The 25374-nt window shown below is 42.8% G+C and overlaps 1 protein-coding gene across 2 annotated transcripts in view; it reads left to right on the forward strand.

The window, feature by feature from the left end:
• LOC143032387 (protein DENND6A) overlaps positions 1-17105 on the forward strand; it is a 103953-nt gene extending 86848 nt beyond the window's left edge. For both annotated transcript variants that reach the window (XM_076197082.1, XM_076197083.1), the window contains exons 5-11: positions 1236-1349; positions 3643-3773; positions 6953-7137; positions 7231-7340; positions 11308-11475; positions 14126-14338; positions 14457-17105. In XM_076197082.1, coding sequence (XP_076053197.1) covers positions 1236-1349; positions 3643-3773; positions 6953-7137; positions 7231-7340; positions 11308-11475; positions 14126-14338; positions 14457-14648 — 1113 coding nt within the window. In that variant the 3' untranslated portion in view covers positions 14649-17105. The remainder of the gene's footprint in view (positions 1-1235; positions 1350-3642; positions 3774-6952; positions 7138-7230; positions 7341-11307; positions 11476-14125; positions 14339-14456) is intronic.
• The last annotated feature ends 8269 nt before the right edge of the window (positions 17106-25374 follow it).

The following is a 25374-nucleotide window of genomic DNA, read 5'->3' on the forward strand; positions in this document are numbered from 1 at the left end:
GAAACATAGAACATAAGAGGGGAAGTGTTTATGTGTATTACCTTGTTGTATTATACGGGAAGGGGAGCTATGCTCATGGTGACCTGTCTTTGTATCTCTCAGCATCAAGTTTTTTCTTAAAATCTTGAAAAGTGTTTGCACACAATGTTTCTTTACATGTTTGAGATGAAATACCTGAGAAGTATGGTAGGAATTACTAGGTTGGATAGAGTGAGAAACGAGGTGAAGAGGAGAGCAGGGATGGAAAGAGAGTTGAGAGATAGGGTTGATGAAAAAATACTGGGTTGGTTTGGACGCATAGAAAGAATGAGTGAAGAAAGATTAGTAAAAGAGGTATGGAAGGCAGAGGTGGAAGGAGTGAACATGAGGGGGCGACCAAGATGGATGGATGGAGTAAAAGGGGCATAGGGAAAGAGGGGAATGTCTGTTGAGGAAGGAAAAGAGAAGACAGAAGGTAGGGGTAAGTGGAGAATGGTTGTGTATGGATGATGCTGTGATACATGGAAGGGAGTGGGTGGTGGGATGGGGGTGAGGGAGTATGTGTGGATGATATTTTGATGCAGCCCAAAGGGATGACCCGTCATCTAGGAGGTGCTAAGATGGGAGGGAGGGTGGAGGGGTGTGGAGTGTTTTCAGGGATGGAATGGGTGGGAATGATTTTATGCCTTTTCCTTTTTGGCTACCTCCCTAGTAAGGGGGAAAAAGCCTTGGTATATGGTATGGTATGGCAAAGGGATTTCTCCCCATCTTCTCTTTTTCTGCATGGGGGGGGATGGAGAAGAGGGTCACTGATTAAATGAAGCGGCCTTGCTGTGGATGTGCTGTATCTTGCTACATTTCTTCTGACTCAGGCCATTGGGCAAGATGCAGGAAGGACCTGTCATCCAGGAAGAACCAAGAAAAGAGGGATGGGCGGTGAATGGGAGTGGAGTACGTGGAGATGAAATGGGGGTATAGACATAGTGATGACCTGTTCCATTAGAGGAGTGCACTCGGGGTAAACCACCAGTAATACTGGGAAAGTGATAAAGCACAATCTTCATATGACTTCAGTGGAAAAAAGAGTGTAAAGGATTGTGTGATAGAAGCGAAAGGATTTTTCCCCTCTTCCATACCTAAACCACCTTGGTAAACAGGTAAGAGCTCAATGAATGGGGAAGGGGAGGTGGGGAGACTTATATTGATTTTATGTTTTTCATATAGTTCACCATTCTAAAAAGGATCTCTTTTTCCAGATTCGAATTCCTTGTCGATTGGACAAGCCAGGAGCCTCATCTTTACCACAGTCTCCTACACATACCAACCCAAGTCCGGCACCTTTTATTATCCCCTCAGTACATGAAACAGAGGTAAGAGGCATTAAGATTTTATTGCTTAGCAGTGGTTTCAGGAAATGCACATATAGTCCTATGTTCCTTCAACCTATGGTCTAACACCCTCATGTTTTCCTCCCTCACCACCTCATTGAAATATACATTAATTAACCATGATGATATTACACAACACTGATGCAGTGCCACCTTCACCTCAAACCTTTATTTCCTCTCACACAAGCTCTACTACTCAGATAAAAATTTTCACTGTCCTTAATAGACTTCCTAGCCTTCCATATATCTACAACATATTCAATAATGCCTTTCATACATCTCCAAATCTATAAATCTCCAAAAGACATCCTTACCCTTTGCCAAAATCTTTTTGCATATCTGTCTTCTGTTTATCTAAATACCAAAGGCATACATACATACACCAAAGGCTTTTTCCCCCTACACGGGGGGTAGCCAAAGGCACCTTCCTTGCAGGGGAGGTAGCTATCCAAGGCACACCATTTCCCATCCACTTCCCATTTTTTCCTTCTCTCATATTAATTCCTCATGGTCATTCCTGTCTCAGAAGCAACACAGTAAGACAACACTCCATTTACACAGTGACCCCTCCTTGTCCCCTCGTGCAAAAAATAGAGAAGACAGGGAGAAATCTCTTTGGGCTGCGTCAAAATATCTTCTATGCACAACCATTCTCCACTCACACCTATCTCCTGCTTCCTCCCTTCCCAGTTCAACAGACGTTTCCCTCTTGCTCAGTGTCCCTTTCCCACCATCCATCCGTCTCTTATTTTGGTCATCCCCTCAAATTCACTCCATCCACCTCTGCTTTCCATACTCTTTTTTGCTAATCTTTTTTCACTCTTTCATTCTGTGTGCCCAAACCATCCCAATAATCTTTCATCAGCCCTATCTGCCAGCTCCCAATCCATCCCTGCCCTCTTGCTCACCTCATTTCTCTCTCCAACCTTGTAACCCCGATCATACTTCACAGACACTTCATCTCAAATATTTAAATTTCTCCTTTCTGCCTCTTAAATTCCAAGTCTCTGCCCCATGCATCATCATAGGAACAATCACCCCTTCATATAATCTCTTTGCATCCATTCCCAGATACCTATATCTCGTGATACTTTTCAATCCTCCAAGGCATTTGCTTGCTTCACTCACGCCTCCATTTCCTGCTACATGCAGCCTTAAATACTTAAAAGTGTAACCACTTTGGAAATCAAATGTATCTAATTTTACCAGAATATGTTATTAGTATATCCCAAAGTCAATAATACATACATACATATACCAAAGGCTTTTTCACCGTTACACGGGGGGGTAGCCAAAGAGAAAAAGGCATAGAAATCACTCCCACCCATTTCATTTCCCATATATTCCACTCCACCCTCCTCCCTCCCTCCTATCTTGGCACCTCCTGGATGACGGGTCATCCCTGCATCTCACTCACTGTCAGATATAAAGAATGCCATATTCCTCTTAAACTACCTATTCACAGCTTTACTTCATGATGTATACAGTATAGTATTGTAAAAATATAGTACATCATATCTTGTTATGTTTGCATATCAAATATTCATCTCATAAACTGACTCAAAGTTCGATATGTGCAGAAAGTTTGATTCAATAAAACCTTTAGATATATTGAACTTTTGGATATAATGAGCAAGCCTTCTTCCAATTAGTTTAATATATCCAGGGTTTACTATAACTACAGTTGGCCCTCAACATTTGCAAGTTCCACTTACATGAGGTTCACACATTCACAAGTTTCCAGCAGCACATATTTACCAAAATTCACACGAAAAAATAACAAAGCAGCCTATCACCGCATCACTACCCTCCATCCCTCATCCCCCCCACTGTAAGCCCACCAGTCCACCACCAAAATTTGTGCGAAAAAATAACAAAGCAGCCTATCACTGCATCACTACCCTCCCTTCCTCATCCCCCCCCACTGTCAGCCTGCCAGTCCTCCACTCAGTCATTGTCTTGTTTGTCCAGGTGGCAGTTCAGTCAGCTTGAAGTGAGTTACCATTCACTGCCATTTATGTTTCCTCCTATATACAAGGTTGGAGCTATATGCTCAAGGGGTCCTATTTCTAAATCTTCACTTATAAAATATTGTCATAAATAAGTTTATGTAGGAAGACTCTTGTTTCTCAGTCTCATTTTCTATTATTATTTAATAAAAGATGAAATATTATAGTCCATAATTACGTGACATTAAGTTATGAACTTTTTTCATGTCTTGGCATCATAATGAAGAGTTAAGAAGTCATTAATTATTCCTCTTTATCATTTGCAGGCATTTCGAGTTTTAGCTCCAGTGTTGCCTCATCTAAACCTTTTATGGGAATTAGTTCTTACAACAGAGCCCTTGGTAGTGATGGCACCTACTCCAACAACAGCAGCAGACATGGTGCAGACTCTTGTTAGGTAAGGTTTGTGTATTCTTGATCAAAAACCATGTTTTGTACACAAAATTTATTGATGGGAAAATTTAATTGAGATGAAATTGGAGGAAAAACAGCTAAGAGGAAATGTGGGGTAATGTATTGTTAAAAATTTGTAAGGAGGAAAAAGCCTTGGTATATATGTATATGTATGTATATATATATGCATGTATATATAATATATATATATGTTTCTAAACAGAAATGTAGTAGCACATTTGTAAATAACACAGGAAACCCACAGTTGGAGAAAATAAACTTCGAATAAAGAAGAATACTATATTTCGGCTATCAAGTGTAGCCCTCTTCCTGAAGAGGGCTACAGTTGATAGCCAAAATATAGGATTCTTCTTTATTCGAAGTTTATTTTCTCCGACTGTGGGTTTCCTGTTATATATATATATATATATATTTGTGTATTTACCTAGTTGTATTATACAGGAAGGGAGCTATGCTCATGGTGACCCGTCTTTGTATTTCTCAGCATGAAGTTTTTTCTTAAAATCTTGAATAGTGTTTGCACACATTGTTTCTTTGTCTAATTTGTTCCAATTATCTATCACTCTGTGTGGGAAGCTATTTTTTTTTTTTTTTTTTTTTTTTTTTTCTCCTTCTTTGTGTCCTCTTGTTTTTCCATTGCCCCATTTCAATAAATCATTCTTATCTAAGATTTCCATTCCTTTCTTAATTCTATAGATAGTAGGTCTCCTCTTTCCCTTCTTTGTCCCAGACTTGGTTATTCAAATTTGGACAGTCTTTGCTCATATGTCATTTTAGAAAGAGTTGGTCCCAGTTTTGTTGTTGCTCTTTGTATTCTAATTTTTTTATATTCTTTTTGGTACTGGGTGTCCATAGTGTGTACTCGAGTTTTGGTCTTATTAGTATAGTTAATATTTTTTTTTTTTTTTTTTTTTTCGTTTCCTCGTCCAAATAGACAAATGCCACTTTTATTGACCTCAATAAATTGTAGGTTTCTCCGACTATTTTATTAATATGCTTGTCTGGTGTCATGTCTTTGCTGATCATCACTCCAAGGTCTTTTTCCGAGTTTACTTTTTTGACCTCTTCTTCACCAATTTTATAATCTCTCTATATTCTGTTTTTACTTTTTCCAAATTCCATTATACTGCATTTCTTGATATTGAATTTCACTTCCCACTTTTGAGTCCATTTCTAGATCTTGTCCAAGTCTTGTTGTAATGAGTTGCAATCCTCCTCCGTTCTTACTTTCTTTAGTATTTTTGTGTCGTCTGCAAAGAAATTCATATAACACTCTACTCCTTCATCCATGTCATTTATATATATGGCAAACATGATCGGGGCTTGTACAGATCCCTGCGGGACACCACTTATCATTTCTTCCCAATTTGAGAATTTATCTCTTAATTACTACTCTCACTTTCCTCCCAGTCAGGAAGTGTTTCATCCATTCCAATAATTTTCCTCTGATGCCACCTTTTGACTCTACCTTCCCTATTAGTTTCATGTGTGGTACCTTATCAAATGCCTTTTGTAGGTCCAGAAAGGCACCGTCTGCCCAACCATCTCTCTCTTGTATTATATTTATTAATCTCGAGTAGAAGCAGATCCAAATGTTTAACCCATCTATTTTTGATGACCTTTTCACAAATTTTTGCTACTGTGCTTGTCAGGGAGACCAGTCTGTAATTTGATGGATCTTCCATGTTTCCTCCCTTATAAAGTGGTACAATGTTTGCATTCTTCCAGTCCTGTAGCATTTTTCCTTCTTGTAGTGAGAATTTTTATTATATTGTATATTTCATCTTAATTCCTCCATGCATTATTTCAGTATCCAATTTGCAATTCTGTCTGGACCATGTGATTTTCCGACGTCAAGGGTTTTGATTTGGTCGCTGATTTCCTTCTGTATTACAATTATTTCTTTCATTGAGGGGGATATCTCTTTATTTCCTCACAGTTAGGTGAGTTTTCTATTGTGAATACTGATTTGAAATGGTTATTCAAAATTTTAGCCATTTCTAGTTCTTCTGTATATTCGTATTTACCTTGGCGCAGCTTTTCTATTTCTTGTTTATTCTTAAATTTGCCTTTTACATACCTTTAAAATAGTTTGGGTTCTTCCTTGCATTTTTCTATTATTTTTTTCGTATTTTCTCTTTTCATCTCTGTGTATTTTTACATAATCATTTCTTAGTTCAATGTACATTAGCCATTTGCTTGTTTTCTTGTCTTTTTTCCATTTCTTCCAAGCTTTATCTCTTTTATCTTTAGCCTCACTACATTTTTTGTTGTACCAGCTTCTTATGTATGTTCTTTCCTTTTTTTGTAGTGGTACATATTTATTCACTTCCTTATTATAAATGTTGTGATACTATGTACTTTGAAAATGTCTTGCATAGACGAAAACGTTCAGTATTTCAATCTTTGATCTCCTCGTGGTTTCAAGCAAAATGTATGTATGTATATATATATATATATATATATATGCAAAACAAATCACTAAGCACACGTGACAACAATGCATGGAAAATAAAAGAAATGAATACCAAAAGTTTTCGTCTATTCAAGACATCATCAGGGTACAAAGATGATGTCTCGAATAGACGAAAACATTTGGTATTCATTTCTTTTATTTTCCAAGTGGTTTCTGCAAATATATATATATGCTCCCATCCATCACACTTTCCTCCCTCTCATCTTAGCTCCTAATCGATGATGGGACAACCCTTTATCCCATATCATTGTTAAGTGGTCTTACTGTGTAGATGTGCTGGGTCTTGCTTCATTGATTCTGACCCAGATGGTGGGGAGTAGACAGATCTGTCTTCAAACCAAGGGATTTTGCCCTCATACAAGGGAGGTAGTCAAATCAAAGGGCAAGACACACTCCCACTCATTCCACTCCCACCCTCCACTCTTTCCTCTGTCTCTTCTTAGCTCCTAATGGATGATGGGTCATTCCTGTATAGTGCCCATTGCCCTGGGTCAGGAACAATGCAGCAAAACACAGCACATTCACAGCAAAGCCACTTCACGTAATCGGCAACCCCCCCCCCTCTCCATCCCCTCATGCAGAAAAAGAGAAGATGGGGAGAAGTCCCTTTTTTTCTGAAGTGAACATAATTTACCCATTTCTTCATGTGATTGTTCATATTCTGCTTCATGTGTTTTTTGTTTCAGCTTGATTGCACCACTAAAATTTTGTGCTGACTACCGTCCTTTCTTTACCATCCATGACTCCGAGTTCAAAGAGTATACTACAAGAACAGCAGCTCCACCTGCTGTCATTCTTGGTGTCACAAACCCTTTCTTTGCCAAAACTCTTCAACATTGGCCACACATCATTAGGATAGCTGAAAGTGGAGGTAAGACCAGGATCATATATGCTTGACAGTGTAATATTTCCTGTTCATATTGTATAACTATTGGTAATTGAATTTGGTGTGTCATAATTGCAGGATCTCCAAGCTCACAAAAGCATAAGCTCAAGAAAGCTAGTGGTATGAAATCAGTCGAACAGAAACCAGGAGTTTATACTAAGTATAAGTCACATTTACAACCAGATAAGGTAATTATTAATTTTCTAGTCCAATTGTTATTTGCAGAGGTATTTAAGAACTCAAACAAACTCATTCCTAGCAGCAATTCAAGTTCTAAAAAGTTCCAAAGCAATCTAAATTTGTTTGAATTTGAATGGCGGTGGAAAAGGAGTTGGGAGACAGGGTTGAAAGAGTATTGGGATAGTTTATACACATGGAAAGGATGAGTGAAGAAAGATTAGTAAAAGAAGTGTAGAAGGCAAAGGTGAATGGAGTGAACATAAGGGGCCAACTAAGGATGAGATGGATGGATGGGGTAAAAGGAGCATTGAGAGAGAGGGTGATGTCTGTTAAGGAAGGAAGGGAGAAGACAGAAGATGGAGTGAGTGGAGAATGGTTGTGTTTAGGTGATGCTGTGATGCATGGGAGTGGATAGGGGATGGGGGGTAGGGAGTATATGTGAATGATATTCTGATGCAGCCTGAAGGGATTTTTCCCCCTCTTCTCTTTTTTCTGCATGAGGGGATGGAGAGGAGGGGTTGCCAATTAAATGAAGTGGCCTTGCTGTGGATGTGCTGTATTTTGCTGCATTGCTTGTGACCCAGGGCAGTGGGCTAGATGCAGGGATGACTAGTTATCCAGGAGGAGCCAAGTAAAGAGTGAGGGAGGGGTGGTGAATGGGAGTGGAGTATGTGGGGATGAAATGGATGGAAGTTGATTTATGCCTTTGACTTTGGCTATCTATATCCTTTGTAAGGGGGACAAAAGCCCTTGGTGTGTGTGTGTGTGTGTGTGTATATATATATATATATATATATATATATATAATATATATAATATATATATATATATATATATATATATATATGCTAATAAGAACACGGGTACGTGTGTTCACTTATGCAAAGTAGACCACTTGGAAAAAGAAACTAATGAAGCAGAGCGCTTTCGTATATTACATCTTCAGTTGCACTGAAGATGTAATATACGAAAGCGCTCTGCTTCGTTAGTTTCTTTTTCCAAGTGGTCTACTTTGCATATATATATATAATATATATATGCAAAAATTTTATATGTTTATTCCAAGAAAATTGTTATTCTCCTTGGATATTATCTATCAAAACATATGTGCAGTACAAAGGTGGTAGATAGGAGTGAAATGGGTGGGAGTGGGTGCATACCTTTGACTTGGCTACCTGCCTTATAAGGGGGAAAAAGGCCTTGTTATTGTCATGGGCACTTGCTTGGTTTGGCCTGAGTTAATGTAAAGAATGGAACTTAATTTGAGTCTAGGGGTAAGTAGAGTTCCAGTTCAGGAGCAAGCCCATAACAATAAAGTGGAACGTATAGATAATTTAGGTTAGATAAAAGTACGTTCCGAGGAAAAGATCTATTTGAGACTGGTTGAAAGTAAGGATTATAATAGAGGTAAGATAGTCTGCACAAAACTTAAATAATTATATTTACAAAAAGAAAAATAAAGCTTTACTGTTTAACATTTACGAACATACACTCAAAATACCCTGGGACATTTAACATAAACACATACAAAAATTATATACAAGTCCAAGACTGGTCAATACTACTTGCGATCAAAACTGTGGTGTACCGATATTACAGCGACGAAGGGGTGAGACCTGGGGGTGAAGTCCACAAGGTGGGTTGTAGGTAAGGGTTAGAGTCCGTGTGTGGGCTGAAAGTCGGTTCCTCTTTATATAGTTGAGGGGGGCGTGGCCAAGCGTTTCATGGTCAAGGTTCGAACACCAACATTGAGGTTACGTTCAATGGTGATGAACCATATTCGAAGGTATTAATAGCAGGCGAGAAATTTGAAAGTGGTCTGATTCACGGTTGGCTATAACAGTATATAGATAAATATGTCCAGAAAGGAGAAGTTTAAATGTGTTTGAGATGAAGTATCTGAGAAGTATGATAGGGGTTACAGAGTTGGATAGAATGAGAAATGAGGACAGGGAACTGGTAGATGGGCTGATGAAAGACTATTGGGATGGTTTGGACACATGGGAAAAATGAGTAAAGGAAGGTTAGCAAAAGAGGTGTGGAATGCAGAGGTGGATAGCGTGAACTTGAGGGGACGACTGAGGATGAGATGGATGGATGGGGTAGAAGAGGCTGTGAGCAAGAGGGGAGAATCTGTTGAGCAAGGAAGGGAGAGGGCAGGGAATAGGTGTGAGTGGAGGATGGTTGTGTATGGGTGATATTTTGATGCAACCCGAAGGGATTTTCTCCTGGTCTATCTTTTCTATGTCAGTTGAGAAAAGGAAAGGTGGGGGATATAGGGGAGTGGGGAGTAGTTGTATATGAATAATATTTTGACACAGCCTGAAGGGAGTTCACCCCGTCTTCTCTATTTTACACATGAGAGGAGTGGTCACCATTAAATGAAATGGCCTTGCTGTGGGTGTACTTTGTCTTGCTTTATTGATTCTGACCCATGTGGTGAGCAGGAGACATGAATGACCCTTTATCCAAGAGGAGCTAAGATGAGAGAGAAATGAGGGTGATAGGTGGGAGTGGGTACACGTGCCTTTGACTTGACTATCTCCCTTATAAGGGGGAAAGAAGCCCTTGGTATATAGATAGAATATCGTCAGCCTCATAAAGAAAGTGCCTGAGTCATTTGTCCCACTTTTCAGGAAATCTGAAAAAAAAAAAAAAAAAAAAAATCATAAATGTACGTAATGTTCCTCCTAATGTAGTTTTAACCTACTCAGACACTAAATAAAACATTGGGAATTGTACCACAAGGAGCAATGAAATTTTTTTTTAGGGGGAAAAAAAAAAAAAAAATCCAGAAATTGACGAAAAATGACTTAGGCAATTTCTTTACGAGGGTGACTATATGTGTAGAATACGGCGAAGCTTGCTGGTCAAGTGGGTTAAGTCGTCGTCACTTGTGGTGAAGGTCAAGGGGATGGTGGTTCGAGCCCTGCTACTGGCAAAGTTGAACCAAGGGAATGGTTCATTATATTCCATGCTAGAAAGTCCTCTGAGAGGGGTCCTAGACTCTTGATAGGGAGAGTTTGTGACTTTAAACAAAATCGTCATCATCATCATGTTACAGCTTTTTTTTGTTTGTATTTATCTATAAGAAAAATTTAATATTTGGGAGAAATTTGTCAAAAAAGAAAGGAAAAAAAAAGTCAGATTCTAAGTTGTTCAGCCTTTGGAGCATTCAAATTCGGAGGTACCACTGTAAAGTGAATAATTTTTCGAGTGGGGGAAGAAAAAAACAGAGAAAGCGAGAGAAATAGGGATTTGGGAACGAGTGGAAAGAGAAGTTTATGAAGGCTTGATTGTACCCATGGTACTGTATGGAGTTAAAATAGGAAATATAAAGGAGTTGTAGATGAAGTGTTTGAGAGGTATGGTAGTACAAGAATAGAATGAGAAATATGGAGGTGAAGGAGAGAACAGAGATGGAAAGAAAACTATTGCATGCGGTGATTGGAAAGTGCCAATCTGGTTTGGTATATAGATTGAATGAGGAAAGGCTTGCTTAGAGGACATGGAAAGCAAAAGTACTGTAGATGGAGTGTGCCAGAGAGGAATATCCAGAATGATATCAATGAATGGGTGAAGAGGGCCTTGTGTGTATATATATATATATATATATATATATATATATAATTTCTGTCAAAGAGGGAAGAAAGAATGAAAAAGATAGGAGTGGATAGAAGGAGATTGTGAATAGATGATGGGAGGAAATTTATCATCCATTCTGGTAGGATGACTGGCCCACCTCCAGCCTGCTTCTCTTTCTCTCAGTCTCATCTGTACCTGTCCTTTCATGAACTCTGTATTCTGTCAAATTACTTAATTCTGAAGCAGCCTTTTTCTGTATGACTTCATGCATCATTCAGGCCTCGCTCCCATAAATAACTGTCAGTACACCTAATGCCTTATATTGCTTTCTTTTCTTTAAATAATGGGAAATGTATTTGCACAGAGAAACTAATTTCTGAATAATTACAGGGACTGGTGAAGAGATTACTGAAAGGAGTTCAGACAGGAAGACCTGTTGAGGTTCAAAGTGCACTTTTGAGACGGTACCTGCTTGAGCTTACTCAGTCGTTTATGATTCCTTTAGAAAGATATGTTGCATCATTAATGCCACTTCAAAAAAATATTTCTCCATATAAGGTGGGTACTAGTTGAGAATTCTCAAAACTTGATTTCTATGTGTCTTTTTATTTATTAAAGAAGCCAGCATGGGAGGAGAATTTGTCAGTCGTAGTGTTATGTATGTATGTATTTGCAGAGTGAAGAATTAAATTTACTTGCAGGGAGTTTTGTGGTATTGGTAAGAGCTATTGTTCATGTGAGATATCAGTGATGGTACCTGCATGTGGTGGTCCTGCAAGATGGACAACAAAGCTGTCCATTTTCAAAACCTGTCAACTGTCTAGTAAAGGATGGCCAATACTGATTCAGACGTAAATGTTCATATGTTACTAACCAAGAATTTTAAGATATAGTTGTTTCAAATGAAAAAAACTTTTGGTGCTGTCCTGCATGAAAACTTAACTCATGTGGAATAACAGGTAACTTGCCAAACTGGATGAAAAACTGGTTGGACAGTTGTAAGCAGCCTCTTGTTCTGAAAGGTAAAATTTCTAGCTTAAAAGGTTTTACAAATGGAGTTCTTCAGGGTTTCATTTAATGCCTTTTCTGTTAAAAGTGTTTTATCAATGACAATCATTGACTGGAGTTTCACTACGTGGTACCCAGAGGCACACAATGGCTGGCAACTGGCCTCTAAACCTCCCACAGATCTCTCTGAGAAGATTTTAGACTTTGGTCTTGGCTGAAGGTTGTAGTGAGAAGAGAGCAGTTGCCAGTTGTCAGCTCTTTATGTATGAAAAAATGTAAGAAATACAGCTGAAGTTGATAGAGATCGTGGGTCCAGTCTGTTGACTAAGTGTCAGCCTCTTAGGGCTGCAACTTCTGATGGAGGCAAGGGACCTGCCACATGTGACCCCAAATACCTAAAGCCATCCACTTCCTCCAGCCTCTCCTGTTAGACTTACTTCCAACTCACTGCCATCCCCTCCCCTGTACATCTCATCACCTTACTTTTACCCACATTTACCTTTAACTTTCTCCTATCACTTACCTTTCCAAACTCCATCAGGAAGTGCAAAATTTCTTAGATGCAATGCAGGATAATTTCCTAAAACAAGGGATTACTGATGCTGCAAGGGGAGAGAATATTCTGGACTTACTTCTAACTAATGATCAGCATCTAACGAGTAACATAAAAATAGGAGATAGTCTAGGCCAGTGGTTACCAACCAGGGGTCCATGGAAGAATTTCTGGCCTTCGAGCCAAAAATTTCATAAATCAATCATGGAAGAATTTCAAGGGGTCCATAGAGATTCTACTTATTTTTAAATTTATGATACTGGAATTAGGAGACATGCAGCTCAGAATAAAATTCATACTACTGTACCCAATCCTTAAAACTGAATGCTTAAATGCTAGAATTGCTCTACTTTAGCTAATGGTATCAGGGGTGTCAAACACACGGCCCATGTGACAAATTTGGCCCTTGGGATGGTCATGAGTGGCCCAAGAGATGACATACATACATATACCAAGGCTTTTTCCCCTTACAAGGGAGGTTTGCCAAAAAGGAAAAAGCATAAAATCATTCCCACCCATTCCATCCCTGAATACACTCCATACCCCTCCACCCTCCCTCTTATCTTAGCACCTCCTGGATGACGGGTCATCCCTGCACCTTGTCCACTGCCCTGGGTCAGAAGCAGTGTCGCAAGACACAGCACATCCACAGCAAGGCCGCTTCATTAAATCGACGACCCCCCCCTCTCCATCCCCCCATGCACAAAAGGAGAAGATGGGGAGAAATCCCTTCAGGCTGTGTCAAATTTCGCTCATACATACTACCTCACCCCCCCCCCCATCTGTCATTTTCTGTCTTACCATCTATGATATACTTCAATGGGTTATGGTCGCTTAGGATGATTACTTTCTTCTCTAGGAATATATGGAATTTCTTTAAGGCTAATATGAGGCTGAGGGCCTCCCTCTCAATGGAAGAATACCGCCTTTGATACTCCTTGAGAATCTGTGACATAAATGAGATGGATCTCATGACACCATCCTTTTCCTGAGCAAGCATGGCACCTACAGCTACATGACTGGCATCACAAAAAAGATAAAAGGTCTAATTATAATCTGGGGCTATCTGAGAGAAGTTTCTTGCATTTGTCAATGGCTACATCAGCACCCTCATCCCACCTGAAATGATTAAAAGAGAGCATGCAGGTTAAAGGAGCTGTAACCTCTGCAAGGTTTAGACAATACCTCCAATAAAGTCCAAGCATGCCCATGAATCTTCTGATGCCTCTCTTCGTCTTCGGGACCTGGAAGTCCATGATGTCTTTCACTCTGGCCTTTAATGGCATAATGCAATTCTGGCCAACTTGATGTCCCAGGTACTCAATAGCACTCTTCCCCAAGCTGCTCTTTTTTAGGTGGATGAAGTAGGAGGGTCACCATGTAAGAAAGCAATGGGGGTAAACCAGCTTTGGCTATTAGACCCTGCAGAGGAGGTGCTGTGACTTGCTGCATTTATTCTGACTGAAGCAATGGGCAGGGGAGAGGGATGAACCTTGATCCACAAGGAGCTATGATAGAAGGAACAACAAATTGGTGTTTGATAGTTATGAGATGAGAGAAGGGTTAATGTATTCCCCTTATGGTGGGGAAATGGCCTCTTAGTATATGTGTCTGAAATGCCATAATTTGTTCATCTCTTCATTTCAGTCAACACCAACCCTCCGTCCCTTCAATCCAGCTGAATTCCTAGCAACCATTGAATCATCAGGCCCACAGTTAACAAGTGGAGTGAAGGGAGATTGGGAAGGGCTCTACAGACGATTTTTCCGATGTATAAATTTTTCTGCATGGTATAATGCAAGATATCAGGAAGTGTCTAACAAGCTCAATGCATTGCACTTGCAAGCACTTAGTGATGCAGTAAGTATTCAAGAATCTTTTCTTAAGTGTTTTTGTATTAATCTGAGTGCTATTTGCAAAACTGATTCATATGATATTGCACCTACATCTTCAGGCTTCAATTTTTACTTATCTGCAGGATTTGAATGGCTGGGTTTCTAATCACGGAGAAGTAGAAGTGGTGGATTTGGTTTTGAGGTTACGAAGCAAATTGGCAACAGCCCCCGAGCTGCATGTTCCACAACCAACCATAGATAAGTTGAGCCTGCAGCTCAACTCGGTGCTCACAACGCTGCCTGATGACCTTCGTTTGGTCTTGCAGGCATCCTGAGATAAGGGATGATTCATGATTCTCATGAACATATAGTTTGAAATAATTGGTGTGTATAATATGTATATTCTACTCCTCATGCCCCCATCAAGCATATTAGACATATGGATATCCTATTTCTAATTTCAAGCTACCTGACCAATTTTTTAGGATATTTTTTCATTCTAGAAATGAAAAAAAGTGCCATAGTATAAAAAAAATTACTATGTTGTATTATACAATGAGTAGAAGAAATATGCTGCATTACATTTGCCTCAGCCATCAACATGAAAATTTCAGTCATCCATCTGATACAATGAGTATATATTAAATCTATGTAGCAGTTGTTTGGAAAACTCTTAAGAGGAACTGGTGTGGAAAATGCTGTTTATATAAATAATTCTTACCAAAGCAGCAAACAATTTTTGATAATGTCTTCCTGACATCGCCTAAAAGTTTTATTGTGGTTTTGGGAGAGTACATTGCTGGTTCACAGGCTACCAAGGATCCTCAGATCAAAGACATGGTCAACTTATGGTTGAATTGTCTGCTAGATTGAATGACCATTATCGAAGTATTATGTTCTACACCAATTAGATTTGGCTGACATGAATGTTTTTACAGTACCAATAAAAGAATTTGTGTATAATGCTAATGAGAAGCCTTTACAATATTGAGCTTTTGAATATGTTCTGAAAAGTTGTTGAAATAGGTTGGGACAGCTAAACAACATCCTTTTTCATTGCTTACATATCTTTACTGGATGGTAAAGGAGTGAATTTGCAATCAATCAAATAGAAAATCTTCTTAGTGAACACATGTAATAGAAAAATATTACTGGAATAAGAGTATGGGATGTGGCTTGGCTCTTCCACCTGGCTTGGTGCCATGTATGTCCTGGGTATTCTTCAAAGTATAGTAATCTATGTAATAAGGAGTGTGATTGTCCGTGATTGTTAAGTTTTTATTTAATCTCGTATTTTTTTGATATGCTGACATTTTTTTAAAGGTTTGAGCCATCACTACAATGGGAATATTGACTAAAACTGCTGCCTCTCTCTCTCTTTTAAGGAGATACTTGGGTTGAAATATTTATCTTGTAAGATCCTCCAAATGCCAAAATATTGTTTTCTATTGGTACACAAAATGATGAATTAATCATTGTGAGAGTTGCAGCATTTTGGACATGTTAATAATTTTATGACAGAAATTAGATATATTAACAAAAGTGTCTCCTACTCAAAAATTCATAATTAACAGTTGCTACAGAAAATATGCTCAGTAGGATGTGGGGTTTAGAAGTGCTAAAATGTCAGTTTAATTATTGTGTGCACTAGCCATTCTTGGAGAAATGGAATGTATTTATAAACTAACATTTGGCAATCCAAGTGGAAGATGCCATTTGTACCAAGGTACCTGATAGTTTGTACTTGGTTCCTCCTTCAACATCCATATGCCAACAACTTGTCTTTTTTTATGCCATGTTATTTGCCTGGGATATTAAGTAATTTAGTTGTATGCTAATACAAAATGATCTGCCAAACTGATTCCATCTTTATGTTGTCATATAGTTTATCATGCTATGCCATTATGTGGCTTAGATTTGTTTCGTGAGTCCTTCATTATTTTTTTTAGTAATTGTATTTTTATTTTACTGCATTCATATCTCATTCCTGTATGTTCTAGAACTAATGTATCATTATGCTGTAGGAAGAGTATGAAATTTAGATTAATAATTTGCTCTCAATCAGACCTTTGTGTTATGACAGGGAGCTATGTTGAAGCAGTTGTCATTCATTGATTTCCATTCATTGTTTTTTTTTCCATTGGCATATTGAAATTATTATTTAATCTTTTTTTTGCTTCAAGAAGAAAATAAAACTTCTTGTAAACTGCACTTGAGTGGTATTCTCCAAAAGCTCCATTACAGTGATCACTTTATTTTGTTACTTTTAATTTAATGTGTGCATTTGTTGTCATTTAAGTTCATTATTCATTTTGTGTAATTGATACAGTATAAGCTTTAATAATTATATCAATATCATATGCGAAAGTCATAGACACCTTGATTCCAAAATGGTATTAATAGATGAAATTGAATTTTGACAGAATGAAAGTTTTTGGTAAAGTTTTGATAAGTGTAATGAAGTGAGATAATTTGAAATCTCATTAACAGTTCCATAAGCTTTAATATATACAAGAGGGATGATAGTGTATAGGTTTGTTAAATGCTGACTTTATAACATAGTGTGCTGTACAAAAATAAATAAATGAATAAAAAAAAAAGAATAATAATAATAAATAAATTGTAATTTCATAAAATTGTACAGAGCACTCAGAATATGAATTAGCTTGGATAATGGATACTGAGTAAATGCTGTGAATTGTAGTGTTATTGTATGTTGTCTGCCAAGGAACTGTAAGAATAAGTGTACGAGATTTTTAATACTCTACATTAAAAAAGTATATATTGTATAATTTTTTTGTTTTATTTTGCATTGTTGATACCATTTGATAGTATGGATTTAAAGCTCCACATAGACTATTGGCTAAGTAAATTTTATACAGCCAGTAGTTTAGGAACTCGGTGACATTTTAAACACCAGACTAATCTCCACTCAAGAAAGAAAAAAATTAATCACTCTTAGCTTTTTCTACCCATCATATCTACTTGTACAGTTAACTCTTAAGTTACACATGTCTTAGTTGCATTTATTAGATTAACAAAAGCTAAAATTGTGATTGAATTAACTTAATGTAGTTTAGGTTAGCAATGCAACTTCTATATAAAAAAAATTCATAACCTGCATATTTTATATATATATATAAAAATTCATAACCTGCACCATGCAAAAGTCTGTGCTATCCCAGGTATCATATTTGTAGATGGCTACTATTGACCACTTTGGCAAAATAAACATACATATACCAAGGCTTTTTCCCCCTTACAAGGGAGGTAGCCAAAAAGGGAAAGGCATAAAATCATTTCCACCCATTCCATCCCTGAATACACTCCACACCCCTCCACCCTCCCTCTTATCTGAGCACCTCCTGGATGACGGGTCATCCTTGCACCTTGTCCACTGCCCTGGGTCAGAAGCAGTGGCGCAAGACACAGCACATCCACAGCAAAGCGGCTTCATTAAATCGGCAACCCCCCCCTCTCCGTCCCACCATTGCATAAAAGGAGAGGACGGGGAGAAATCCCTTCAGGCTGCGTCAAATTTTGCTCACACATACTACCTCACCCCCTCTGGGAGCAAAATAAACACTGAGGATAAAGTCTTTATTCAATGTACAATGTTTCACTTAGAGTTTTTCAAGTACAGAAATGAAAAGTATGTTGTTCCTCAAAACAGTCCTAATCTAACCTGACCCATTTTATCCTGCCATGCCTCAAAATATTTTTATTCTTCACCAGCCGTGGTCAACATTTCTTGGAAGATTGGTCTCTACTAAGCACGAAATACTAGGTTCATAATTCATCAGTCATTAATTGTTCAGTTTTGGCAATAGTAAGTCATTATCGTATATACACATACATATACCAAAGGCTTTCCCCCCCCAGGGGGGGGGAGCCAAAAAGAAAAAGGCATAGAAATCACTCCCACGCATTTCATTTCCCATATATTCCACTCCCCCTCCCTCCCTCCTATCTTGGCACCTCCTGGATGACGGGTCATCCCTGCGTCTCACCCACTGCCCTGGGTCAGAAGCAGTGTCGCAAGACACAGCACATCCACAGCAAGGCCGCTTCATAAATTTGGCGACCCCCCCTCTCCGTCCCCTCATGCAGGAAAGGAGAAGACGGGGAGAAATCCCTTCAGGCTGCGTCAAATTTTTTCTCATGCATACTTCCTCACCCCCCATCCCCTACCCACTCCCCCTCATGCATCACAGCCTCATCTATACACAACCCCTCTCCATTCACCCCTACCTTCTGTCCTCTCCCGTCCTTCCTCTACAGACATTCCTCTCTTTTGTAAAGCCCCTTTCACCCCATCCATTTATCTCATCCTAGGATGCCCCCTCATATTCACTCCTTCCACCTCCACCTTCCACACTTCTTTTACTAATATTTCTTCACTCATTCTTTCCATGTGTCCAAACCATCCTAATACTCTTTCCTCAACTCTATCTCCCAGCTCCCTTTTCACCTGTTCTCCTCCTCACCTCCTCATTTCTAACTCTATCTAGCCTAGTAACCCCTATCATACTTCTCAGACATTTCATCTCAAACACATTCAAACTCCTTCTCCCTTTAAAAATATATATATATATATATATATATATATATATATATACATATATATATATATATATACATATATATATAAAACCTTGCACTGCCTCCTGCATTATCTTGTCCCCCTTTTTACAAAGGATTACAAAGGTGGAGCATGCTGACAGAAGACCTTTTGGTCCATAACTAGTTTGGATGCAAAAAAATATATATACATACATATACCAAAATCTTTTTTCCCCTTATAAGGGAAGTAGCCAAAAAACAAAGGTATAAAACCACTCCCACCCATTCCATCCCCATCACACTCCACCCTCTTATCTTAGCACCTCCTGGATGACAGGTCATCCCTGCATATCAACCACTGCCCTCGGTCAGAAGTAGTGTCACAAGACACAGCACATCCACAACAAGGCTGCTTCATTAAATCAGTGACCCCCCTCTCCATCTCTTCATGCAGAAAAGGAGAAGGGGAGAAATCTCTTTGGACTGCGTCAAATTATTTATCATACATACTCCCTCATCCTCCATCCCCCACCCATTCCACCTCATGCATCACATCATCCATATACAACCATTCTCCATTCACCCATGTCTTCTGTCCTCTCTTGTCCTTCCTCAACAGACTTTCCCCGCTTCCCCAAAGCCCCTTTTACCCCATCCATCCATCTCATCCTAGGTCGACTCCTCATGTTCACTCCTTCCACACCTCTTTTACTAGTTTTCACTCATTCTTTCCATGTGTCCAAACCATCCCAATACTCTTTCATCCACCCTATCTCCCAACTCCCTTTCCACCCCTGTTCTCTTCGCCTCCTTATATCTCACTCTATCCAACCTAGTAACCCCTATCATACTTCTCAGACACCTCATCTCAAACACATTCAACCTCTCTTCCTTTCTTATGTTCCATGTTTCTGCCCCATACAGTGCTGTCAGCACAATCACTCCTTCATACAATCTCCTCTTATCATCCATTCCCAAATGTCAAATTCTTATTACATTTTTAAATCTCCCAAGGCATTTACTCACTTCTCTCAATCTACATTCTACCTCCACTTCCACTCCTCCCTTTCCTCCCACATTCTCACCCAAGTATCTAAAAATATCCACTTCCTCCAGTCTCTCTCCCTGAATACTCACTTCCAGTCTGCTACCACTTTCTCCCCTTGTACATCTCATCACCTTACATTTACCCATATTTATCTTCAACTTCCTTCTTTCACATACCTACCCAAACTCTGTCACCAACTTCCTCAATCCCTCCTCTGAGTATTCCCCGCTCCCGTGCTTGTATCAGGAAAAATTAATTTCCTGCGCCAAACCCGACCTCGTTCGATTGCGTCGAACGGAAGGCACGCACGCTGCTTCGGCCTTCTACACCCTTCCAACGGCGTCCTTTGTGTGGAGCGTCCTGCATCGCCGCCATCCCCCCGCTTGGAAGCGCTTGAGAACCCTGTTCCCTACCTTTTCCCTCTCTTTAATCTCCACCGGGTATTCTCCGCTTCTCTGTAAGTATGGAATCTGGTCCTAGTGTTGTTCGCGATAGCATGTGTGCCTTCGCCCGCGGTGAATTTCGCTGCCGGGCTATTCTCCCACCGACAACTGTGGACCCACACTCTTGGTGTATCCATTGTCGGAATCTGGAATGTTCCCCTTCATCCCCGTGTACTACGTGCGCTCAATGGGATGATAAGCAGTGGTCCGCGTATTTTCATGCTCACCGGAAGGTGCAGCCACGGGTCAAAGTACGCGGGCAAGGAAGATGGCTTCCCCCCTCACCCGACACAAAGAGAAGGCATGCTACGTCGGCGGAGGACGCGGGCAGTTGTCTCCCCCCCCCCACGCGTAGTAAACGGAAAGGTTGTACAATAGCCGCCCCGAGTCAGTCTCAGGCTAAATTGTCTCCTGTTCCTTCCCACAGGGTGGTTAGCTTCGACGGGCACGCGCCTCTGGCCCCCGCGAACTACCCCCCGGGTACGAGCTTTTTCCCGGATGCGTCCGCCGGCCCCGCGATGCTACCCGGCAGCTCCACCCCCCCACGGACAAAGGAACCGAGTTCGGAGATTCGGAGCGCGTCAGCCTCTTCTCCTTTTCGGGTGACCCCCAGTCCCCCTTCCACCTATCGTCAGACTAGCCGGGTCATCACCGGTTCCCATTCTATGCCCGGTGGGCAGGAAGCCCGAGGTGTACCCACGCGCGCGTTCGTCGTAGGTGACTCAGCTTCGTCCAGAGGAGGCAGTCTCCCCTTGGCGTCTCCCGGACCATCCGCACCCAGGCGGGACTCTCCAAGAGGACATTCCCCGGACCTCCTCCCCACTCTCTGTTCACTCGTCACTACGTTGAAGGAACAGATGGAGGCCCAACGGGAATTTTTCCGCGCTTCTCAAGCGCGGTTCGTGCACCGCACGGAAGCTCGTGAGGAGTCACCGCCCCCAAGGGCCCCCCTCGTCCAGCATCCACTTGCTCAGCCCCCCCCTGGCCCCATCAGTGGCGAGGGTGGTAGCGTGCGGTTGCTCTGGGCGCGTGCCGTCCCCGCCGACGCCCCCGACGATGTCCACAGTGCCGTAGGGGGGGGGGGGCACGCTCCCTTTCCCCTCCCGTTTCCCAGTCGGAATCCTCGATTGTGGTCCCACCTTCCTTCTCGGACGTCCTCGCGAGGGTTCGGAGGGCGAATCGACTGGGCCCCCCACAAGAAGAGGAAGCCACATTCGAGTCTGACATCTTCATGACGGCCAACTCTCAGAAAGCCCAGCCTCCTCCCCTCCACCTTCCATGGAGTACGCAGACGGCGAGAGCCATGGCCCAGGCCTCCGACGCTCTCGCAACAAGGACGACCGAGAAGGCGCGTTGGCTTCCGGTCCCATTGGAACACCAGAAGCGCTTCTACACCCCATCGGGGTCAACCCTCAGAGCAGCCTCGATCCCGGCGAGGTTACCGGAGCTGGTTAAGGCGGACGCCGAGTCGCTGCGCAGACGAAACGTCCTCCTCTCCGGCAGGGAAGTCAGCGACCACATTCATTCACTGGTTCTGTCCCTGGCGGTGAACTCCTGGCTAGAACGCCTCCTTGCCTCGGCGAGGGAGTTCTTACCCGAACTACAACCCCAGGAAGAATGCGACCTCCAGGCTTTTTTGGCAAGCGCGAGCAGAGCCCTGAAGCATCAGGCTTCCTGTCTCTCAACGTCCTGGGCAAACTTCGAGTACCGCAGGATAGACACCATCCTCGGGTACCCCAGTTACCCCCTCCTCAGGTCGATTTATGCACCTTAGAGCACGCCCACCCTGCTCACCAACACGCTGATTCCCCGGATGTGGTGGACTCGGCAATCACTAGCACCAACCAGTTGCTACACAACAGAGCCATCGAGAGAACAGCCGTCTCTAACTCGAGGCCAAGGACCACCCCCCCATCGACCCCTCGGTCCTTTCAGACGCAGAGGCGGGAAGACGGGCCCCCTCCCCATTCGAAGTCCAAAGCCCAGACAGGAAAGCCCCGCCCCTTCCCCAATAGAGAACAGGGGCGCAAACATCATAGAGGCTCTGGACCCCAACGCAGGAAATTCTAGGAACTCGCCTGCCCTCCCGCACAGGATAGGAGGTTGCCTCTCTCTCTACTGGAGAGAATGGGAGGCTGCCGGGGCGGAGGACTGGACCATCCAGGTCATCAAGGCGGGCTATCGTCTTCCTTTTCACACCATCCCCAGCCTCTCCCCCTATCCCATCCAAGTCAGCAACTACCATCCGGACTCGGTTCGCGGGCGGGCCCTAGTGGAGGAAATCTCCACTCTGCTCCAGAAAGGAGCACTCGAGGAAGTCTCAACTCCGGACCCGGGGTTCTACTCGAGGCTATTCCTAGTACCAAAGGCTACAGGGGGGTGGAGACCTGTCATCGATCTGTCTCCTCTCAACAAGTTCCTTTCCCTGACGAAGTTCCGGATGGACACCCCAGAGGCCGTGAGGGCATCTATCAGGGAAGGGGACTTCATGGTGTCACTGGACCTCCAGGACGCCTATTTCCAAATACCTGTGCATCCCTCATCCCGAAAATTCCTCCGCTTCGTCCACAAGGGCACCACCTTTCAATTCACCTGCCTATGCTTCGGCCTCTCCACAGCACCCCAAGTCTTCACCAGAGTGTTCAAACTCGTCTCAGCGTGGTCCCACTCCAGAGGGATTCGCCTACTCCGTTACCTGGACGATTGGCTGATCCTGGCACACTCCGCCCAGCTATGCCGCGAACACCTGGGGATGGTCCTAGCTTTCATCCGCAAATTAGGCTCCATGGTCAACCAGACGAAGTCAGATTTAATTCCAAGACAGAGAGTCACGTACCTGGGTATGGTTCTGGACTCTTCCCTCATGCAGCATTCCCAGTAGAGAAGCGAATCCAGAATCTCTCTTCTCTCGTCGTGCAGGCTCTATCGACCGGGTTCCTCACGGCCAAACAGTGCCAAGTCCTCCTGGGCCACATGGCATCCGTCGAGAGGTTAATACCCAGGAGCAGACTGAGAATGCGACCCCTACAGTGGCTCCTCAAGTCCCAGTGGTCCCCGCTAAGGGGAAACACCCGTCAACACATCACCCTTACCGGAGAGGTCAAGCATTCTCTTCTCTGGTGGAAGGACCCGTGCAACCTGCTCGTGGGGATGCCCCTCGGCCCATCTCCCCCCGAAGTCCTCCTTTTCTCCGATGCCTCCAAGGAGGACTGGGGGGCCCACCTCAACGACGATCACGTCAGCGGTTCCTGGTCCACGGTCGAGCGGACAGCCCATATCAACTGGCTAGAATTGAAAGCGGTACTGCTGGCTCTCCGTCACTTCTCGGGTCAAATCTCGGGGAAAGTTGTGGGCATCATGTCGGACAATTCCTCGGTAGTAGCCTACCTGAACAAGCAGGGGGGCACAATCTCCCAGGACCTCTGCCATCTCACTATGGAGATCCTCCTATTAGCCGAGAACCTCCAAGTGGCACTCAGAGCTCGCTACATCCCAGGGAAGAAGAATGTCTGGGCGGACCACCTCAGCAGAAGGAGTCAGGTAATCAGCACGGAGTGGTCCGTCCATCCGGAAGTGGCGACCTTCTTCATCAACAAATGGGGCTCCCCTCTGGTGGACCTTTTCGCCACCAGATGGAACCACCAGCTCCCGGTGTATTTCAGCCCTCTCCCGGATCCGCTGGCAGTGGGAGAGGATGCTCTTCTGAAAAGCTGGGACAACCTCGACACCCACGCTTTCCCACCGTTTCCCTTGCTCCAGAAGGTGCTCCAGAGAGTACGAACCGCATCCAACCTTCGGATGACTTTGATCGCTCCCTGGTGGCCGGAAGCCCCATGGTTTCCAGACGCCCTCGAGCTAGCAGTGGAGGAGCCCCTGGCCCTTCAGGGAAGACCCGACCTTCTACATCAACCAGTCAACGGGGCCTGACACAAGAACCCGTCAGCCCTGGCGCTTCACGCGTTCAGACTATGGTCCGGATCCTCCTAGAGAAGGGTTTCCCCAAAGAAGTGGCAGAAGACATGTCCTCCCCTATTCGCTCTTCCTCAGCTGCCCTTTATCAAGGGAAGTGGAATGCTTTTGCAGAATGGTGCCACTCCCGAGCAATAGCCCCAGAGCAAGCCACCATTCCTCTGATTGCCTCCTTCTTCCACTTCCTCCGGAAGTCCAAGAAGATCTCCCTCTCGGCAGTGCAGGGCTATAGGGCAGCTCTTAATCAGGTGTTTTCTCTGAAGGGCATGGATCTAGCCCTGTCTCCAGAAATTTCCATGCTCTTCAGACATTTCAGAAAATCATGCCCCCCCAGGGAGATCACTTCTCCTCCATGGGATGTGGCATTAGTCCTCAACGCTCTGCGGGGCCCCCCTTACGAACCCCTCCGAGATGCTAATTTCAAGGACCTCACCTTGAAGACAGTTTTTCTCTTGGCCCTGGCGTCTTCCAAGAGGGTCGGGGAGTTGCATGCCATCTCTTATCGAGTCGCCCACTCGAAAGGATGGCAAGAGGTCTCCTTCACTTTTCTGCCCCAATTCGTTGCCAAAAACCAGGATCCGGCCAAAGCCGACCCTAGATTCTGGTCCTTTAGTATTCCTTCCTTGGACGACTTTGTAGGGGGCGAACATGCAGAAATGGTCCTATGCCCGGTACGTGCTATCCGGACCTACCTCAAGAGGACGAAGCATCTTAGACCAGACTTGCCAAGACTGTTCGTCTCTACCAGGGGTACACCCAAGCCCGTCACTAAGACTTCCATTTCTTACTGGATCAAGGAAGTCATCCGCAGGGCCTACGCCTCGAGCCCCACGGATTACCCTGGAGCAAAAGCTCATGACCTCAGGGCAATAGGGCCCTCCCTAGTCTTCCGAAAGAATCGGTCAGTCAACCAGGTCCTTCAAGCAGGTATATGGAAGTCCCAGACTACGTTCACTTCCTTTTACCTCAAAGATGTCATGTGGGAATCCTTAGGGACCTTCTCTCTAGGCCCCATAGTGGTCGCCCAAGAAGTCCTGA

This window comes from Oratosquilla oratoria, chromosome 13 (genome assembly GCF_046742065.1).
Source record: "Oratosquilla oratoria isolate Oo_2021 chromosome 13, ASM4674206v1, whole genome shotgun sequence".
NCBI classification, from domain to species: Eukaryota; Metazoa; Arthropoda; class Malacostraca; order Stomatopoda; family Squillidae; genus Oratosquilla; species Oratosquilla oratoria.